At 33.5% G+C, this 23,139-nt stretch overlaps 1 protein-coding gene across 7 annotated transcripts in view; it reads right to left on the bottom strand.

The window, feature by feature from the left end:
* Positions 1–23,139, bottom strand: part of BRD10 (bromodomain containing 10) — a 143,213-nt gene that overhangs the window by 64,809 nt on the left and 55,265 nt on the right. For 6 of the 7 annotated variants that reach the window (XR_008509648.2, XR_008509650.2, XR_010136435.1 and 3 more), the window contains 2 exons: positions 18,052–18,131; positions 8,844–8,933 (listed from right to left, as the gene is read on the bottom strand). Coding sequence is in view for 4 of the 7 variants with exons in the window: in XM_054519960.2 (XP_054375935.1) it covers positions 8,844–8,933; positions 18,052–18,131 (170 nt within the window). In the remaining 3 variants the exon portion in view is untranslated. The remainder of the gene's footprint in view (positions 1–8,843; positions 8,934–18,051; positions 18,132–23,139) is intronic. The other variant, XM_054519956.2, reaches the window with a different exon arrangement.

The raw sequence follows: 23,139 nt of genomic DNA, 5'->3' as shown, positions 1-23,139 counted from the left end.
ACTACTGCACTCTTGCCTGGGTGACAGAGTGAGACTCTGTCCCAAAAATAAATAAATATTTTATCAGTGTTTCATGCTGTCAGTAAATCCGCCTTAAACATCTCCTGTACTAATTAAAAACAGCTGCTACTACTTATTAGAATTACATCTTAAAGAACTGGTTTCTCCTAAGGTCTTTCTATTTTAAAGTAGTGGAACATCCATATGTGTACTCTGTGATCTCTATTTAGGCTCCTTTGTGCTCTCTGCTGGATTCTGGGTTAATTTTCCTTCAATATATAATGTATAATTTTTTTCTTTTTCTACAGAGTCTAGTAAGATGCTAAGAAAGTTTTATTAATATTCAGTCCATTGAGTTTTGACATAATTTCCCAACTCACAAAAGGCACTGAATTAAAGTCTTTCCAAAGATTTTTATATCTTCTATAATACAAAAACTCAGAATGATGTAAAGCTCATTTTTTTACCTTAACCTTCAAAGATTTAAATTCAATTTTCCAGAACCATGGAAGGTAGTAATCAAACTGTTAAACAGAAGACAACACAAATTTATTGGGACTTTGAAAAATGTTTGACATCTAAAATGTTACTTATATTTGAATAAGGGTATGTGATACGTGATTGAAAAAGGTTTAGGCCGGTGCGGTGGCAATCATGCCTGTAATCCCAGCACTTTGGGAGGCTGAGGTGGGTGGATCACAAGGTCAGGAGTTCGACACCAGCCTGGCAAATATAGTGAACCCCCATCTCTATTAAAAATACAAAAATCAGCTGGGTGTGGTGGCACGTGCCTGTAGTTCCAACTGCTCAGGAGGCTGAGGCAGGAGAATCACTTCAACCCGGGAGGCGCAGGTTGCAGTGAGCTGAGATCATGCTACTGCACTCTAGCCTGGGCGATAGAGCAAGACTCTGTCTCAAAAAAAAAAAAAAAAAAAGGGTTTAAAGCAAATTATAAAAGACACACTAGCCTGTAATCCCAGCACTCTGGGAGGCCAAGGCGGGTGGATCACCTGAGGTCAGGGGTTTGAGACCAGCCTGGCCAATATGGTGAAACCGTCTCTACTAAAAGTACAAAAATTAGCTGGGTGTGGTGGCACATGCCTGTAATCCCAGCTACTCGGGAGGCTGAGGCAGGAGAATCGCTTGAACCTGGGAGGCAGAGGTTGCAGTGAGCCGAGATCACGCCACTGCACTCCAGCCTAGGCAAATGAACAAGACTCCGTTTCCAAAAAAAAAGAAAAGAAAAAGAAAAAGAAACACTAGAAAGCTCTTGACTACAGAAGGATCTGTACTTAGGTCAACTCCTTTGAAACTCAACTCTGTGCTGGGATATATGGAATATACAGCATTAACTCCCTGCCTGATGTAAAAACAATATACAATCTTTTTCCCTTTTAATGGGAACTTTCTTTGGAAGAGAGAGGTTTTCAAACATTGTTTTCATGCAAGTTTCCCTGATGGGATTCAAACCATCAAGCCAAACTGCAGTAAGTAGAAACAGTGAGCACTGTAAACAAAAGTTAAAATCTAGTTCTTAGTTGTGCACAGTAGGATACGAATGAAGACAATGCATTCTCAAATAATTCAGTGACTACAGTCAACTGAAGCTTTGTTTGCTTTACCAGTCATATATGTCTGGTTCACATTTCCTATCATCTAGGTCCCCTTTTTCATTATTATTCTGAACATGTCAGTTAACATTTGATTCTCCATAAAATTCATGTTATTTGCCCTTCTACCCTACTCCCAAACAACATATTAAAATAAACATGTAATTAAGGGAAGTGAGCAAATGTCTATGGTGTCTGCTAACTTTTGAATAAACACAGCTTGAAAATAAAAGATGAAATATTTTATAAAAGGGCAGGGACTAGCCCAATCAACCCTAATTAAAAATAAAAATTTTAGCACTTTGGGAGGCTAAGGCAGGAGGATCAATTGAGCCCAGGAGTTTGAGACCAGCCTGGGCAACACAGCAAGACCTCATCTCTACCAAAATATACAAAAATTAGCCAGGTGTGGTGGTTTCAGCCTCTAGTCCCAGCTTCTCTCAAGGCTGATGTGGGAGGATCACTTGAGCCCAGAAGGTCAAGGCTGCAGTGAGCTAGCTATGATCGTGCCATTGCACTCCAGCCTGGATGACAGAGCAAGGAGCCCCTATCTTAAAAATAATAAAAATAAATTAAAATAAATAAATATTTTAACCCACAGGTTGAGGAAAAAATCTTACTCTGTAAGTGAATTCCTTGACGATAGGAACTTAGTTTTAATCTCTGGATTCCTACCAAGTTCCTGGTACTATACACAGCACATAGAAGACATTCAGAAAATAGTTACCTAATAAATAAGGCTAGAATCTGTAACTAAGCAGGTAAAAAGCACATTTTATCTGTTGTGCAACATTTCCAAAAGGTCATTTTAATTTTTAAAAGACTTAGTGTAACTATTTAAAGGTACATTGATTTTCTCCCACAGCTGAGATAGTTTTCAGTTTGGTAACCATTAACGAGTTTACCAGAAGATCTAGAATAAAAAACATATTGTACACATGATGTGACTGTTAAAACCCTAAATAAAACTAATTTTAAGAATAATTTAGAGATTATTACAACCAAAGCCATGAAGTAAAGTAATTAGGGCTTACTGAGAACTCTGAATATACTTAAAGCTCCTTACACTGTAGTACAATAGATTTTGTATTCTAAACAGCTGGCTATAAAATAATATTAAAAATATTGACTTGATACCTCACTGAGAAAATGGGACATGAAATGGAGAGAAGAGGGAAAATTCCATTATCCTTCAATATAATAGAATAAAATTTATTTTTTACAGGTGTTAGAAAATAAGATTAATGCACAATAATTTCTTTGCCTTATATGAGTATTCATATAGTGAAAGCCGTTATTAATGTTATAAAACCACTTATTACACGTAGTTTTATAACATAACACACGACCATTACATGTGTAATAAGTGGTTTTATAACATTATATGTAGTTTTATAACATTATCTTATAACATTACTTGTCAATATTTTTCCATTTACTTATGTTATCATTCCTTACAATATCTTCATGTAAGAATATATCACATTATATTTCTAAAACTGAATAAAGAAAATACATATATAACCATATTGTTTGTAACTTATTTCCTATACTAAGGGAAGCCAAGGTCAAGAATCTTTCTTAATCATCGATGGAATCATGAAGGGTAAAGGTTAACACAGACATTCACAAGTTCCATCAAGTCTTAATTAGAAGTATATTATGTAATAGAATTCTCTCTATGATGGGATCTGGTATTATGATTTCACTGATTTCTACCTAACTTTCAAAACATCAACTTGTTTTCTCTCCAAGTAAGTTGGCAGCAGTGGACAGAAGGAAAGAATAAGGCCCTTAGCAAATACAGGCTTTTACCAGGGTTTTACAACCTCAGCACAACTGACATTTGGGACAAGACAGTTCCTTGCTGCGGAGGAATGTCTGTGCATTGTAGGATCATTACACTGTAGGATGTTCAGCAGCATCATTGGTCTCTATCCATTAAATGCCAGTGCCACTTCTTCCACTATGACAATCAATGTCTCCTAGGGAAGGGGAGCAAAATCATCCCTGATTGATAACCACTGGCTTATACAGAACTCTGTGACCAAAAAACTGGGGGGGTTAGCATCTAAGCTTCTGACTTCTCTAATATTCAGTCTAGCTAATGTACACCCTTTGGTTAGGTAAGAGAAGTATTATTATTGTATTCTGAATTTACCTTATTTTAAGAACATAATAAAGATTAATTTTATCCATTACTTGAAATTTCTTTAATTCTTTTTAACATACCTTTTTACATACTGTAATCATTATGTACATATTATTTTGTATGTCTTTTTGTTTTGAGATCCCCTTGCTCTGTCGCCCAGGCTGGAGTGCAGTGGTACAATCTCGAGCGCAGTGGTGCAATCTTGGCTCACTGCAGCCTCTGCCTCCCTGGTTCAAGCAATTCTCCTGCCTCAGCCTCCCCAGTAGCTGGGATTACAGGCACGCGCCACTACAGCCTGGCTAATTTTTGTATTTTTAGTGGAGACAGGGTTTCACCATGTTAGCCAGGCTGGTCTTGAACTCCCAACCTCGTGATCCGCCCACCTTGGCCTCTCAAAGTGCTGGGATTACAGGCGTGAGCCACCGCGCCTGGCCTATTGTGTATGTCTTAAAACTTAACATTTCACAAATATTTCCGTATTGTAACAATGATCTACCAATTTTACTAGCTATATAACAGTGTGTTAATATTGTTTGGTTAGTCATCTCGCTACTGCTGGACATATGGATTGTTTCCAAATTTCCACTACTAGGAGTGGTCTGCTAAATACATCATTGTGTACATTACTTTTGGGGGTAGGGAGAAGAAATGGGGAGAACAAAAGTTAAATTCCAAATAGCATCACAGGATCAAAGCACACAGGCGGTTGTGCTCAATATGTATAGCTTTCCTTACATATTGATTATAAAATTTAGAAATAAATAAAATCTTAGATCTTACTCAATGTTGAGGGGCTTATCTGATAAAAGATGTATTAGAAAAGATGTGGTATTACATTTAAAATTTAATTATCAATATTTATAAGACTTTCATTTATCATCACATAACCCAGAAGAGGTTTTTTTCCTTATAAATAACATATTTATTGCAAAATTTTCACTTTTCCTCATACCCAATCTCTACAAGGGTCTTTCCTTAATTGAAAAAGACTGAAACTTCTTTGAAAATCAGAACTATGATACAGAACGTAAAGGGCATTAAACAAATATGAGGGAAAAGGGGATTATATGAAAAACTTAGAAATATAAGTTTGGCGAAATCTTCCCATTTTTATTATTTAGAAAGCAATACTGTCTAACAAATTTCAAGTACAATAAGATCAGCTAAAGTTATCAATATCTTAGCTCTATCTTTCAGGAAAACTAATAAATTTCCTACATTAAAACAGGTATTTTTTAAATAATGAAGCAAAATGCAAATTTTATCTGCTAACTAAAACCACAAAAATAAAAACAAAATGTTCCGATTTCTTCTTTAGATCATGAAAGAATGCTATCAAGTAAATAATGATGAGAAAGAAAAAACTAAAGGGCTTTGTCAAACTACATATTTATCTCAACCAGAGGTCTCACTTTTAACAAATATCTAGTAGATAAAAATTAAGTTCAGTACCACAGGATCTAAAGGATGATGAGGACTTTTTGGACTAAACCCCTAAATGGAGTGATGGGATCAAGTGAACTGAGTATAAATTTCAGAAAATTAAAGCATTTTTCTCTTCACATTAACCATAAACAAAATTAGTTGCTTTGCAAGAATGAGTAAACAATCTAAATTTTAAAACACTAAGTCTTCCAGTACAATGAGTAGTTCAATGACAAAACCTCTAAAAGGTTAAAAAGACCTTGTTATGCAAACATAAAGCTGCTCTAAAAAATAAAGTTTACTAATTAAAAACAAAAAAACTTTTAAAATGGAATGTTTACCTGAGTGAAAAAATGGGGCCATTCTTCCCTGCTGCTTTTCTACTTTGGTAGGAAATACTATCTGGAAAGTCCCTGCAGAGAAGCCTCCTGAAGCAGCTAGGTGTTTGTATTATATGAATCCATGTTAAATCCTCTATCACATGTGTAATTTCTACCTTTAGTAATGACACTTATAATTTATAAAAAGAAATATTTATAATGGAATATATCTTGTTACTGGAGCCATTATCATAGATATGAATGTTGATAATAAAAGAATTGTTTTGACTCTAGATACTTAGTTTTGACAGTGATATACTCTTATGAAGATCAGTATTAATACTTCATTTGTCTGACAATAGTGAAGGAAGGCCACAAGACAAGGCATCAGTCAAAAGAGTTGTCACTATTACCAAGTTTATACACTTCATTATTAAGAAAATCCTTCAGGTCCTCACTATGAACTCAATTGTAGTAAGTATGGTTACCTGCTTTCTTAATCCACAATATATCAGCTAGGGCAAGCATATGGACACACACAAGAAATGACAGGTGACAGACAGCCTGGCAATGAAAAAAAGACAGAACAAAAGCAAAAATACAAACAAAATCCTTCAAAATATATTAACCTAAAAGCCTTTTGGTGAATGTTTAATCAGAGCTACCAATACCAACAGATTTTTAGAGTAACAATATTGTTATTCATAACGATGACCCTCAAGTCATAAAGAAAAGGTTAAATTGTGTTTAGTACAAGGAGTCAGGGAAGTTTTTCCATTAAAATTGTTTTAGTATCAAAGGTTTACGTTTCAGTTATCTAGAAATTCAGTTAAGTGGAACACCTTACTCCCAAATGATGCTAAACTGGCAGTAAACATACATAACATAAAACATGACATGTAACATAACATACATTACATAACATAAACCTTTAATAAAGTTAATTCCTAGAACATCTATCACAATCAATATTAGCTTTTGTAAAAAATAAGGAAGAATAGATGCAAACTTTTATTGTCTATTTGCTTTATGCTGTGTGGCTGTTTCATTGGTTAAGATAATCTGTTCATGTAAACAATCTTTTAAACAGTTTAAATTAAGGAGAAAGAGCTCTTATGTTAGTAATCTCAGTAAGATTATCCCTGCTGAGTACAGTTCCAAGAATTTCTACTTTTTGAAGGGTGGAAAACATATCTTAAAACTAATATGCAAACATCAGGGGGCATGGACAAGTTAAAAGTTTAGAGACACAAATCAAATCAACTAAACCCTAGGGTAATTTAAAATTTTCTGATTAACATGCCCTCAAGGAATACAATGTCAAATATTTGTAGTTTATGTTTTCTTCTTCTGTTTTTTTGAGTCAGGCTCTGGTTCTGTTGCCCAGGATGGAATGCAGTGGCATGATCACAGCTCACTGCAGCCTCGACCTCCTGGGCACAAGTGATCCTCCTGCCTCAGCCTCCTTAGAAGCTGGGACTACAGGCATGCACCACCACGCTGAGCTAATTTTTTATTTTTTGTAGAGATGGGGTCTAGCTATGTTGTCCAAGTTGGTCTCGAGCTCCTGGGCTCCAGAAATCCTCCCACCTCAGCCTCCCAAAGTGCTAAGTTTACAGGCCTGAGCCACTACGCCTGGCTGTGGTTTATGTTTTCTTTTATTCTTCTTCTACACAGTACCAATGGAAATGAGGTGAACGGCTTTACAGAAGCCTCTAGAATGCTTGCAGAAGTCTTTTTCTCCTATAATATATACCATAAGTACATAATTCAACTATGCTTAAAACTATGCATTAAAAAACCCTCTAATTTATAATATGGGAATAAATAAAAGTTATGTTTAACTGTAGTATAAAAAATTGGCAAATTTATTTAACAGAATTGTTTAGAACGAAATATGGACACCTCCCTAAAAACAAACAACTTCTGCAAAAAACAGTAACACTGTGATATTTTAAAAAGACTATTCCTTCCTATTAACGAACAGAATTAGTCCTTTCTAAGCATAAAACAGAAAAAAAAAAAAACCCTCTGGCTGCAGAGTAAATAACATTTACATAACATAAATATTTGAGGAATATATCACAGCAGTAAATTTTAATGAAACACATGGTCTTCCATATCAAGAGACTGCCTATACACCTAAAGTGTATATGTATAAAAATATAAGAATCTAAACCATTTTTAATGAAAATATTTCCAAAATATGCAGTTTTCCACATTCTCAAGTTAATTATTGAACATAATGTTTTCTTGCTAATTGATGACTATCATCATGAGCATTTATTCTCTCTCTTAAATTACCATGATACTCTCAGGGTTATCTGTCACACATGAGACTTCTGAAATGCTTAAGGCTGTTTCACCCTAGTACTAAGTAACTTCAGAAGGCTGTACTTTTATGGTACTGCAATCTCCTCCTTTCAGAGTGCTACCAACATGTCTTTCCTAACAACATATAAAATGACTAATACAAATCTGCTGATATCAAACTTGCTGAATCACTAACCATATTTTATACATATTTATATTAACAGGTTCTGAGCATAGATCTAAAAGTGGCTTCATGATATCCCTAAGGCGCAAAATGAAAGGTTTAAAAAAAATGATTTTCTTCAGGTTTAAAGCCTTTCCCATTTATTTATTGGTATGTAATTGTGTTTAAAATCTGTGCATAGCCCAACTATAAATGCTAGTTAAATAGGTGTTATTGATTTAATAAATAGCACAATTGAGTGTTTTACCAAGTATCAGGTGAATATATGCCCTTAAACTCTAGTCTCTCAAGAACAATAAAAATATTAGAAAATGAAAGTAAAGATTAATTATAATTTAGAGGATATAGTGAAAGTTAAAAAAAACTTTCAGCAGATAAAGGTTCTTTAAAAAGTCATATTGTTAAGTATGTATCAAAATTATCTGGGGCAGTATTAAACAATTTACATCTGTTTTTATATTACACTGAATTAAAATTTTATGTTACTAAGCAATAAACTTCCATTAAAAGCATATAATTATTAAGAATATTTGCAAGGCAAACATTACCCAAAAAACTACCAGTCAGAAAACAACCAGCCAGTATACTGGGAAATATCTAAAACTATACCTGATACAAACCAGGCAAACAAAATTAATTTAACTGCCCCTGGCACGATTTCTGTCTATTAAAAATGAAAACTAGACCACACAGGAGAAATAAAAGAAACAATGTTTCTATCTTTCATTGTAAATTTTCATGTAATCCAGGAAAACAAGATTTCAAAAAGGCTTTAGGAAAAAGCAGGAATAAATTTTAATGCTGACAATAATAGATAGAACTTTTGGATCAACACCTACCGATTTTTTTCTACTGTTTTCCAGATCTTTGAGTTCATTCTCGATTTTTGTGATTAATTCCCTGAGTTCATCAAGATTAGTGCAAATAAGCTAAAATAAAACACAAAAACACAGCTTGATAACACATAATATAAAACACCCAAAATGTGGTAACAGAAGTTGTTTTAACACACACTGAATTCACAATTATTTTTCTCTGTAATAGTAAAACGCAAGAAAAGCTCTGCAGTTTATATTTTAAAATGTATTTATTTGCTATGTATGAACTTCAGGCTTAGTATAAAAGAAGCTGAAATTTCAACATTGGTGGTTTCATCCCACATCCCCACCTTTCAGTTTGCTTTATAATTCGGGTACTTTCTTAACATCATTAACTTTCAGCCCAGAATGACAAAGATCTGGAAACTCACCCTAGATTTCACAGGTTGTCAAATCACCTTTAAGAAATGCTTCATCAGGCAGTCTCCCAGTAGGTGAATAAACACACTCCTGGAGAACTGTTATACCTTTGCCTTGGTTTGCTAACTATACAATTTAACAAACCTTAGTTATTGCTGTTGGGGTTGCTAAAAGGACTGCAACTATATGGAATACATTCAAAGACCTAAACAAAATGACGTACACATTCTTAATATCAGTTTAGTAGTCTTTAATAAAACCATCTCCACAGATAGCATCTATTTCCTTTCATAATTGTGTGGCTCATTTCATTTCACCTGGTAACATTGGCAAATGGCCAAAATAATTATTAATTACTAACAACTAAACTAGCTTGGTTTAATTACTAAAGTTTTAGTGAACTGTCAACAACAGTAACAAAAATATTAGTAACTACATCTTAGTTTTTGTAAAATTATACTGAATTTCTCCAATTCATTCAATATACTTTTTTCCTAAAATAATTTAAGCTATTTAAAAAAAATTACTGTGAAAAAGAACTAGATTTCTGAAACAAAACTACAACCAAAAATCTCAGATTAATGAAAAGTCTTATTGTAATGTTTATACCATGTGATAATTTAAAAAAACTGTACTTATAAATTACTAATTCACCATTAGCTTTTATCAGCCCCATGTTTGTTACATTCATTAATTTCAGTGTAAGGGGATTGTTTTCCTAAAGGGCACTTTCTTTTGTTAGAAGAGCAAACAAAAACAATAAAAGCAAAAGTGGGTTACAACAAGATAATTCCTTGTGGCTACTGAGTGACAAAAATAAGACAGAGCCCCTTAAATTTCTTTTATTAGGTTAAACTATATGAAATTGCTGATATGCTTTTTATCTACAAAAATGGCAAGACAGTTCAACCTAACAGATTAAGAAAAAATGATCACAGATAATTTGTATTAACAATTACATATTAGGAATATCTATATAATTTCAAACTCATAGAATTGACCAAGTAGGGAAAATATGTATTTAAATAACCCAGATTAAACAATTTGAGAGTAGAAACAATACAGTGATGTAGTGGGACAGTGTAGCTGATATTTATTAGAAACTACACATTCCAATTTGCCAAATATACTTATGAAAGAAATGCTGATGGTCAAGCAGTGGACTGGCCAACCAGGTAAGTGGGTCTAGAACTAGAGAGCGTCTTCAACTTCTATTGTAACTATGAAGACTTGGAACAATGTTGTCCCTACGGTGGATTTTTATTAAGTATTCAGTGAGGACTAAACTTTTCATAGTATAATCTGCTATTATGATGACTGTGTCAAATTTGCCCCAGAGCTTGCAGATGGATGGCTATAACTCTTTTCACCGAACTTGGTGTACTTGTTAATATCAAATCATAGATTTCTTATTTGCACATATGGCAAACCACAGAGGAATTTTTACTTGCATCTCAGTTGTCTCACTACACAAGGAATAGGGTATATTTTGCATGCAGTTTGTAGAAATTTACAGGAACAATGAAGACACATATCCCTACAACTAAATGAAAACATATACCCCTACAACTAAACAGGCCCTAAAACATTTTGAGATCTTTTAATTACCAATTAGTTATGAAGTCAATAGATATTTATGTTCCATTTAAAGGAAGAGATAACACAGTTATCTCTTCATAGAAACTTACAGGAACAATGAACACATATACCCCTACAACTAAACATGCCCTAAAACATTTTGAGATCTTTTAATTATCAATTAGTTATGAAGTCAACAGATATTTATGTTCCATTTAAAGCAAGAGATAACACAGTTCTGAAGCCAAACCATGAATGAAATCATACAGCTTAAGAGCTACATAAAATAACACTTTCAAGTGGCTGTATCTAGTTAGTAAACTGTACTAAATTAGTACTTCTCAAACTTTAATGTGCATAAGAATTGCATGGCGATCTTAATAAAACAGTTTTTTGTTTAGTAGGTCTGATGTGAGACCTTGGATTCTGCATTTCTAACAAGTTCCCAGGTATTGTCTGCAAAACATTTTTGAGTAGTAAGGTACTAAATGACTATGAATTATAAATCAACATGGCTACTGGAACATTCTGGTACCATGGAGCTAATGAGTATGAAAATACAAGATTAATTTCCAAATAGGGAATGGCATATTGAACTAAATGTACAATGATAAGACAATTGTTTCTTAAAATATTTTTAGCTGTAATATTTATTCTGAGGTTATATTAAAATGACATTAATAGCTACATAACAATTTATACTTTATATATTAAAACTAATATATATTCTCTCTATATGTATATTTAATGTATACCTAATATATATATCCAATATATAGAGTCAAATTAACCTTTTATAAAACTGAATAGGAACACAGTTAGTTTGATTTATGCCAACTCAATTCATATACAACTCTACTGCCTCTCTTCTGCCTCCGAAATAAGGCATATGTGTGGCCATTACATTCAACTCAACTTCATATGATGTTTTTAAAAACAGAATCAACCCAATAAATAAAGTTCAACTTAAAAAAGAAGAACACAGATTTTTTTTGAACAAAGCAAAACACCTTATTAAAACCTCCTTCTCATCTTGAATTTGAAAAACATATCTGAGGCACAGGGCCTGCAGGGGTGAACATGAAACTCCATAGCAGCTCAGATTACAGTCAGGCCACATTGCTAACACTTAAGAGAGGAGGTTTTCAGTCAAGCCGCAGAGGTTACAAGAAGAGTTTTATCTCCCAGGAAGAACCTCTCCAAGGCTGTCACACTCCCTCAAGTTAACCTTTCATTTAATACAATCCATGGCAGAGCTACAAAATCACAGATCTCAGAGCTGAAAGGGACTAAAAATGTGTAATTTGTCCAAGTCTTAGCCTAGGCTAAAGAGACCTATCTCCAATTCATATAAAAGCTAACTAAACTAACAGAGGTAAAGTGACCTAAGATGACACACTGATAGAGGAAACCACAGAACCCAGGACTTCTCCTACTATATTATATTCTTTTTAAGAGGGTCTTTATAACAAAACAAAAATAAAGAAATCTAACAACTGAACTTGTATTATAGTTTTAGGATTTAGTTTATATCTAAGCTTTCATTTTTATTAAATGGTAATATTAAAAGGTCCTCTCTTTAACTCAAGAAGCAGCAATGTATGTATGTATGTGGGGGGAGTGGGGAGGCCCTGTAGAGAACAAAAAAACTCCATGACCATATCTCAGAACTACATAATAAATCATTCCTTACTTTACTGATACTTCAAACTAGAAATTATGTCCTTTGGATAGAAATTCAATAGGTCTGAAAGATATTTACTTGCTCCAAAAAAGGACATAAGGTAACATTAAAAAAATACAAACAATATGGTAGATTATATTAAAAAGCAAAGCAAAACAATGTAGAAAAGTGAAAATGAATAGGTCCAGACAAAAGGGATCACATTCACTCCCATTCTAATAAAAAGATCCTGTAATTTATTATAAAAATTATGAGAAATACTAAATGCATGGTATAAATTCAAAATTTATATTGTATTTAAACTAAAATTATAATAGCATCTGCTAAAACTAAGCAGATGGGAAAATTTCTTTTTATTTCTTATCATCACCATACCAGCAATAACGACTACTTAAAAACTTGCAAATAAGGATATCACTTGTGACGTGAAAGCCAAATTAGTCTGATAAACAACCATGTGATTAAACACACGTTTCTCTCAATGAACTACATATATTTTTAAGGGAGAACTATATTAATTTTCAGGGAGAAGAACTCCTGCTGTTAAAAGTGAAACAAAAAGCTGAGGTTAAAAATATTCATTTTTAAGAGGGAGCAATTCAAAATAATGATATAATCAAAACGTCTTAATACAGTGAAGCAGTTAAAAAGCTGATTAAACTAACAGAGGTAAAATGACCTAAGACGACACACTGATAGAGGAAACCACAGAGAATCGCTTGAACCAGGAAGTCAGAGATTGCAGTAAGCCAGGATCCTGCCACTGCACTCCAGTCTGGCGGAAAAGCGAGACTCCGTCTCAAAACAAACAAACAACAACAACAACAACAAAACCCTAATTTTAATTTTGGTTTCAATTTGTTATGTTGAAGTACTTTATTTCTTATCCCTTAGTTTCTCCATTGGTTAGATGGAGAAGTATAGTTTTTTCAGAGGTATGTTAAGGATCAGTGAGTTTTTTTATGTTTGAAAACAATGTAATGTAAGTCTTAGCAGCTGGATTCTGGAGTTCTTCTGCAAAGCAGCCTTTAAAATCAATCATGCATATGAAATGGGAGCAAGGGCACATTGCATTAAAGATTTTTTTTTTGGTTATTATTGAAAAGCAGACTTAGAGTAACTAAGGCTGTTAAATTATTTTTAAAACTTATGTTATTGAGACTCAACACATTAGTTTTTAAAAATACTTCCTGTAACTTTCTGTCATAATTATGTACAAAAGATAAGTCATATAACATTAGATTTCTCTCTTAAATGTTAAATGAAAAGACTTTTTAGGAAAAAGTAACTATTAGGAAAACTGATATTCACTTTTCAGTCTAATAGTCTTTCTTTTATTACAAAACAGATAAGGGAAAAAGAATTTTACCAATTTAACAAAGTCATAAGTAAATGTTAAAGTTGATATAAAAGCTTAAATCACCAATATTCTATAATTATCACTAAAAAATCCAACAACTTCCCCTAGATGACAAATACATAATGCATCATAACAATAAAATAGGGATAAACATAAGTTTTCACTCTCATCAAACATAATGATGCAAATACTATTACTTGGTTTTCCACTTTTCAAATTCTTGTAGGCTTAATCATGTGCCACTTTCATTAAGACCAAATCCAAGATTTATTTCAAGGTTTTAAGTAAATGGAAAGAGTGCTAAGTGTCAATAATAGATGTTTTTATGCCATTTTTAATTGATTTTCCTATTCATAATTCAGTGTTTTTCATCAGAAGCGACTGACCTGCTTATTTGAAAACAATAAAAATGGCTAAAACAGTGAGCTGTATCATTCAATCCTCACAACTCTACAAGGAAGGTACTATTATTACCCCATTGTATAAATGAGAAACTGGAATCATGGAGAAGTCAAACAACTTACCCCACAGAGTTAATCAGTGGTAGAGCTGGCATTCAAACCCAAGTAGGTAGCCTGGTTGCAGAACCCTTGTGTTTAACCACTATGCAGATTACTGGTACCCACTGAATCAAGGTCTTTTGGAGGATGAAACCAACAATCTTCATTTTAAATAAAGGTATCACATTATTTTTATACTATCTAAAGTTTGAGAACCACTGACATAACTCTTAGGAAAAAGTGGCACACATTTGGTTAGACCCTTTACAATATACAGTCGTCCCTCGGTATCCGTGGGGTACTGGTTCCAGGACTCACCTCTGAACCCTGTGGATACCAAAATCCAAGGATGCTTAAGACCTTGATATAAAGTGGTATAGTATCTGCATATAACACATCCTCCCATATACTTTAGGTCATCTCTGCATTACTTATAATACCTAACACAATGTAGTTGTGATATAAATTGTTATATCATATTGTTTAGGGAATAATGACAAGAAAAAAAATCAGTACATGTTTAGTACAGACACATTTAAAACAATATTTTCAATCCAAGGTTGAATGCACAGATGCAGAACCTACAGATACAGAGGGCCGACTGTACACACACACACGCCCACCCCCACCCCACCCTGCCACGCATACAAACCCAAACCACCATTTGAATGCTCACAGTGCATACTCTAAATAGGAGTAGGATGATTATTTTCTAAACCTGGGTGCAGATATTAGGTGTGTATATAAACATGGATTCTTTCTGAAGCAAATAGGGGGGCAAGTTCAAGTTCTAGCTTTAAAAAAAGTCAACAAAAACACTGTCAAACTAAAAAGCAGCTGAGGTCAAACATTTTTAAAAACTCATTAGGACTTTAAAAAAAAAAAAACTTCACAATTTAACCCTTTCATTTATCTCTATCTAAGCATGCTTTCTGTCAATTTAATGAAGACCGGTCCTTTGGCAAATTGGTCAGGTTTTACAAAAGGGATCTATTATCTATCCAAAAACAGGTTCATTATTTTCAGAAGCAAGGTATTTCAGAATGAATAATATGAAGATCTTTTGACTAAATATTTCTATATTTTTATGTTTAATGCTAGAAATGTGATATTTAAAACACCTTGGACAAAACAAATAATTTACAGAATCTGAGGTGCTAAATACCATATCGCTAGAACTTTTGGGAAGGGAATAAATTCACTTTATTATATAATAGTCTTCTTACATGTGGAAGACTCAAATAAAATAACACACTACATAAAATTATTTTGAGAGACAAAACTAAGTTTTGCATTTAACAGCAAAGTTTACTAGTGACTAGCACTATCTTCTACTTTATTAATGTGTGTATTTGAAGCAAATGATCTATTTCCCTGTGAGACAGTTGCCAAGTTTCTTTATGAGTAATGCCGTGGTATTCATATTGTAAACTAGGCATAAGAACCACTGTTTTCATGAGACTATTACTCCTCTCTATCCTCTCTCTTTCTCTCTTTTTCCCTCTCTGTTTTCTCTCCCTCTAGGACACCTTGAGAACCAGGAAGAGACTTATTTATTTATTTATTTATTTATTTAGAGACAGAGTTTCCCTCGTTGCCCAGCCTAGAGTGCAATGGCGCGATGTTGGCTCACTGCAACCTCTGCCTCCCAGATTAAAGCGATTCTCCTCTCTCAGCCTCCTGGGTAGATGGGATTACAGGCACATGCCACCACACCCAGCTAATTTTTTTTGTATTTTTAGTAGAGACGGGGTTTCATATTGGTCAGGCTGGTCTCGAACTCCTGACCTCAGGTGATCCGCCTGCCTCGGCCTCCCTAAGTGCTGGGATTACAGGTATGAGCCAGTGGGCCCAGCCAAGACCATTTTAAACAGCTCAATCTGGCAAAATATTTTGACCATGACCCATGGTCAGCAACACATTTTACAATGCATATCCTTGTGTACACACATACAATTGAAACCAAAGTTTCACAAAACAATATATGTGACTGTACATATTCACATTGCTATATGTAGCACACTTACTATATGTAATTGTGCTGATTTCTTTTCTGGTTTAATTTTGTTAGCTTAAAAAAGAAACACTGGTCATGCAATCTACTAAAATGATTTCATGCCTCACTTATGAATACCACTGCAATTTTAAAAAACACTGGCTATGCAGCCTGTGCTACTTAATATATGGAAAAGTCTATTCACTAAGATGGGTATAGAGGAAATATTAACAATGGGCGAGATTTGCTCTAACATCTATATTCCCAGGGCTGATGCTTTGAGGATTGAGAAAAACATAAGTGGGAGAAATAGTAAACACAGGTGTGACAGCAGTGGACGCATGATGATGTAATACTAAAGCATTAAAAAATATGTTACAAGAAGTGGTATAAAGCCCTCTAAGTAAACAGTAAAATTGTTATTTTTTTTATTAACTACTCTGCAACCAAGGTTATATAATATATAAAAGGATTTTGTAGAAATGTTTGTAATTCATCCTAAGAATATCATTAAAAATATTCTATTCTAAAGTACTAAGAGAAAAACATGTCTATTTTAACTGTTGATTTAAAAATGTTAAATTTTTACCAGTTAGTAACTTCCATAAAAACACTCTCCAAAATAGAATTTTTACTGAAAATGAATGTGTCCACATTTTTAGATATATCTATTAAACTCACATTATATATTATCAATATTTTCATAGCTATTGTCCCTTTATTTTCATCTCTACTTGACTTGAGACTCACAAATTCATTTTAACATCACTTTTATCTTTTGGTCATTAGGTATGAGTTTATAAAACTTCTGAAAATTGACTAGACACATGAATGCAAAGACGTTTTTAAAGAAAGTGTTTATTGAAGAAAATACATCTTTTATAAAATAGAAAATAAAAGCATTAATTAGGGTGAGATTCTCTGCTTAGCATTAGCTACAAATAAAAAACTCTTCACTTAATCATATGGCAGTACATACAATTACTTTTTCTTTCCACAGAAATGTTTAAAGACCATTTCAATTAACCTTTACTTAATATTCTCTTTGAAGATCATATACAGCTAAGAGTTGAAAGATTTGTTTTCCAAGTAATAAATCTACCATTTATTTCTACAGTGCCCAAATAAATGAAAACGAACTATCTAGGCAATGTTACCATCTCCAAATTATGATTTGTTCTTGGGAGAGTTTCATTCACACATTTGCTTTTATGTATGCTATATATATATACACATACATATATACACATATATATATGTATACATACATATATACACGTATATATACGTATACATACATATATAATATGTATACGTATACATACATATATAGTATGTATACGTATACATACATATATACGTATATATATGCATACATATATACGTATATATATGCATACATATATATATACACACACATACATATACTATATAGTATATATATTATTTCTATTAAACTGCTTCTAGGAAATGTAGTAGAGATTAAGATATAAAAAAGGGTTTTTACTATTAAAAGACAAAAATAGAGGTAAAAATTATGAAATACTAGCAGGGGGAAAAGTCATTGTCAGAAACATTTCATTACAAGTATGTGTGCTACAGTTTCTTGGAATTCAGCCAAACTCTCGAGGAATGATATGAACACTGAAACAAAAAATTAAAAAATTTCGAGACAAAGTTGAAACATTTACCTGAAACTCTGGTACAGTAGGTGACTTTGTGACAGTTTTCCTCTTCTTTGTGATTGCTTTTTTAGAGACGGATTTTTTTCCTTTCAAGATTAAAAGAGAAAAGCTTCATAATGCTGTTTATAGCACTTCATTAACAAAAAACAAATTACGCAGATCCTTGAATGTTAAATTGTGACTAACAGATGGCTGCTAGTGAGTCAAATAAAAATGATGAATCAAAACAAGCCCCAGTAAAAGCAAATATTAAACTATTAACTACCTGTTAACAGACATATTAACAAATGCTGTTTTATGTTTATATGAACTGAACTATTACCATCTCCAATGTGTTATACAGTAGAATCTACTGCAAGATTAGGCAAAAAAGTCACATGACTACTGCTTAATTAAAATCTACATTTGCAACTTAAGATGAGACTACATAGGAAAAAAAACCTTACCTTTAACATTGACCTCGCAGTCAGGAACTTGCATAAGAACTACAGCTGAAGACTATGGTCTCTAGCCAGTCTAATGTGAAAATCCCCTTAGTAGCTTAGGTAACAAAGTTTTTCTACTCCTTTAGCTCTGCACTCACCTAATAGGCTGCCCTTGGTGGTATCAATACCCAAAGTTTTAAAAGAAGATAAACATCTCCCTTTAAAGTGCACCTAGTTATTTGCAGAATCAGAAACCTCTGGGAAAAATAAACCTCTTATACTTAAAGCCAATTCACAGTATACACTGAAATATATCTACTTTTTGTATTTAACTTGACAAAAAAATATACATACATGCATAAAAATTCTATTTTTAGACCAGACGCGGTGGCTCACACCTGTAATCCCAGCACTTTGGGAGGCCAAGGCAGGCGGATCACCTAAAGTCAGTTCGAGACCAGCCTAGTTAACACGGTGAAACCCCGTCTCTACTAAAAATACAAAAATTAGCCGGGTGTAGTGGTGTGTGCCTGTAATCCCAGCTACTTGGGAGCCTGAGACAGGAGAATCGTGTGAACCTGGGAGGTGGAGGTTGTAGTGAGCCGAGATCGCACCATTGCACTCCAGCCTGGGCAACAATAGTGAAACTCTGTCTCAAAAAAAAACAAAACAAACAAACAAAATTCTATTTTTAGTTAGAAACATATTAAAGGTTTTCCCCCAATTTGTAATTGGCAAAATCAACTAACAAACTGTTAATTACTCAACAAATACTAGATATAGGACACTGTACAAGTTACACAGACAACACGAAAGTAAAAAATTATAAAAAAGAAAAATCTTGTCCTCTAGGAGCTTACAATCTACACAAGGGCACAAAAAATATTCAGAAATACTTTTCTGTCATTTTTAGTTCACAATCATTTGCAGACTAAAATCCACTTAAAAGTCAATATGTTTTTCAAAAGGGAAAATGAGTGAGTATATAAAGTAACTTTGCTGTACATAATCCTAATGCTCCCTTCCAAACATTTTCCTATATAAACATGATCATCTTGCAAGAAATACGTCAACTCAATTGACACAATTCCAGTTTATAATTTGTTTTTTGTATTACTTTTTAATCATATCGCAGAACTGTAATTTATAAAATTTCTAACTTTTGGCTCAATAAAATCCATGTATACTATGACTGAACTGCAAATTTTGAGTTGCTGAGGTTCACAGGGGTTTAACTGTCTTATTTTAATAAGTATTGACGGGTGTCATTTGACATTTGCTTTCAATTAAATTAAAATAACCCAACATATATTTCTTTATTCACCATTGTTATTTACTTCTGCGCTTACACAGTACCTTATAACAGAAGTAAACTCCTACAAAGATAGGTAAGTGAGTGGGCTACTTAAATAAGCAATACTCAGGGAGAAGTGATTAAATTCTTGGTATCTCTATAATACAGCTAGTAACTGATTCCTAAACTGAGTGCCGTAAGTATTGCTGAAGGGGGCTCATGAATTTGAATGCCAAGATGCCTTTCCTCTATACATTGCCTTTACCATTTTTTTCAAGTTCACAAGAAAAAACTGAATGATCTTGCTGACTTATGTATGGGAAGGTTTTATAAAAACAGTAATTTGGAGGAAATAAAATTCTTCCTCAACCTCTCCCCACCAGCCCTACTCTGATTAGCTTAAAAAAAAAAAAAAGCCATTTGATTTTGTATTCATTTATAAGCACAACAGAGGTCACCCTTGAGAGTCCCATGAATTTCATCTTATTGTTACACAGGCACTAAACACAGGTACTAAACTCTCAGTTAACTCTAGCAGCTACTCTATTTGAATGGAATGAGAAGCTAAGGTGGCTACTTGGTATTTCAGTTCACCATGTCATTAGGATTCTTAAATGTTATTAGGGAATTGGAGGTAATGTTACATATTGGTTATAAGCCTGAGTTTTAGAACTAAACTACCTGGGTTTGAATAACTGCTACAACCACCTACTATTATAGAGGTCATGTATAATAGCTACTACATACAAGACCTTGAGCAAACTGCTTTATTTCTCTGTGCAGTTTCTTCATCTGTAAAACAAGGATAATAGTATTACCTACTCTGTGAGAATTAAATGGGTTATAACATCCCAAAAGCTGATACTACTGCTAGACACATGGTAGGTGATCAATAAATGTTAGCTATTGCTTTAGCTTTAGCTAAGCTATGGTGAGAAAAGCCTAAACAGAAAATCTTTTAACTTTCTTTAAATTCTTTTTACTTACTCCATCTCAGTTCTTCTTATGCATGTCCTCTAAACTATCACTCTACTTTGTACACAAATCAATGAATGTAATACTTAGAGTATTGTAATTGTCTGTTCTTATGTTTGTCATCCTTACTATACTGTAAATTATTGGTGACAGAAATCATATTATTCACTTTGTATTTACAGTATTTAGCACACATAAGTTCTAAGAAGTGATCCCTAAATACAAGAATCCTACTTTTTTCAGAAATGTCACCAACAGTCTAGGGGGTAGGAAAAGGGATGCAGGTAATTGTTTACAATTCTGAGGGTCCATTTAAGTCTATTTTGTAGTGAAGAAAACATTGACAACAATTTTAAATAATTTAAACAATTCACCAGAGAGTTTCAACATGACCTAGTAGTAGTAGTAAGAAGATTAACATTTATTGAGAACCTGCTGTGTGTCAGATACTTAGTAAAGTGGTCTGTATAAATTAACTTATTTATTTCTCAATATAACCCTCCCAGGTAGGTAATAACTCTATTGTAATATGGGATAACTGAAGATCAAAAAGATTAATTAACTTACTCATGTGTCACACAGTAAGTAAGCACCACAGTCAGGGATTCTAACTACAAAGTCCAAGCTCCTTCCATTATGTAATTCTACCGCACAAATATCCTAAGTTACCACTTATTGATTCCTACCATGTGCCAAGCTCCAAGTGACATACTATGCATTTGCTATTCTAATTAATCTTAACAATACAGCCAAGTAGGTACTACCTCACTTATCACAGATAAAGAAACAGGCTATAAACCGGTAAAGAAACTGATGGAGGAGCTGTAGCTAATATACACTAGGAGCATACATGTGAAATTAGGTCTGTCTCACTTCAAAGCTGTACTCTTTTTATGGTAAAATACTGCATTCTTTCAAATTTTTGAAAGAGATGTAATCTTCTGTTTGGCTCAGAGCATTCCTTTTGATTAGGGTTGGATGATTTGTACATTTACTGTTTTTTAATACCCTCAGTATATATCCTCAAAAAAACTATTTCAGTATAAATTTTCCTGTATTCTTCAGTAAAAAAATCAGCACTTCAAAAAATTAAATATTATTTTAAAAATGAGCATGGGATACTACAAAACCACGCCTTTATTTGGTAATCTGTTTTTGCTTCAGGACAAAATATATACAGGGCAAGTTACATACTACCCCCCAGTGGGCTTCCCTTCCCTTATCACTCAACTTGATCACATCCCAGGCCTTTTACTTCCACTGCCCTAAGTTACCTGGTCATATAAAATAGAATAAAATTCTCAAATCTAAAATTATGCTGAAGTCAGAAGTCAAATTAAAACATACACAGAATTTCAATACCACTCTTGAGCCTAAAACAAAGTGTCAACTGTACCTGGAAAATGCATTAGGAAACATTAATAAACCTTAATAATAAACCTTAGTAATTAATGTTACAAAAGTATACCCTAATGAAGCTTTCTAAAATACTATGCTTAGAACAATTTAAGAAAAGAATGCCCAACCTCAGAGGGAAAATTATAACTAAAGATATATTTTGTACTGTAACTGAGGCATAAAACTCTAGTTTTCTAGAATCTGGAAATACGCCTTTTATAAAAGAAATGGCATATTTTCTTTACACACGAAGGTGATTATCATCCCCCTTTCAGTTCCCCTTTCTCAGTTTCTTATTCCTCATTCTTTACCCCTCTCCTTTACTTGGTTTTCCTGTCTTCAATCCTCAGACCACTGGGCTACTTATACTCAGACTTCCACTTTAAGCCAAGTGTGGTGGTGCATGCCTGTGATCCCAGCTCGCCTGTGGTCCCAGCTACTTGGGAGGCCGAGGTGAGAGGATGGCTTGAGCCCCGGAGTTCGAGGCCAGCTGGGCAACATAGCGAGATCCTGTCTCTCAGGGAGGGATAGGAGGAAGAAAAAGAAAAGAAAAAAAAAGGTACTTCAATGCTTTCCTAGATTTAGCCTTTCCATGTTTTAAAATTATCCCAACACATTCACTCCTCCCTCTGTACTTTCATCTTAGGAATCTTAATAAATAAATGAATACTAAGATATTAATCACTGTTGCAAGTAAAAACTCAAGGGTATTTGTATTATTAAACAGTGAATTTGCAAAGTGCCTGGGATATAAAGTCACAGAACTAGAGCCTAAATTTGTCTTTTATTTACTAAATGTGCATGTCTTGAGCTAATTATATTCTAGGAGTTTCTGGAGTGTTCTATCTCAAGTAAGCAATTTGACCTTAACAAAACAGTTTATTTTCCTTTTATTCTCCTTACCTATAAGCAAATTTCTTATCATACTGGTAATTCTTTAACCCTATCACATAATTCAGTAACTCCTGAACACCCATTTCTTTTTACCCTTTAACTTAGAAT

Source organism: Pongo abelii, chromosome 13 (assembly GCF_028885655.2).
Source record: "Pongo abelii isolate AG06213 chromosome 13, NHGRI_mPonAbe1-v2.0_pri, whole genome shotgun sequence".
Taxonomy (NCBI): Eukaryota; Metazoa; Chordata; class Mammalia; order Primates; family Hominidae; genus Pongo; species Pongo abelii.
The sequence above is the reverse complement of the archived record's forward strand: the minus strand, read 5'-3'. Positions and strand labels throughout refer to the sequence as shown.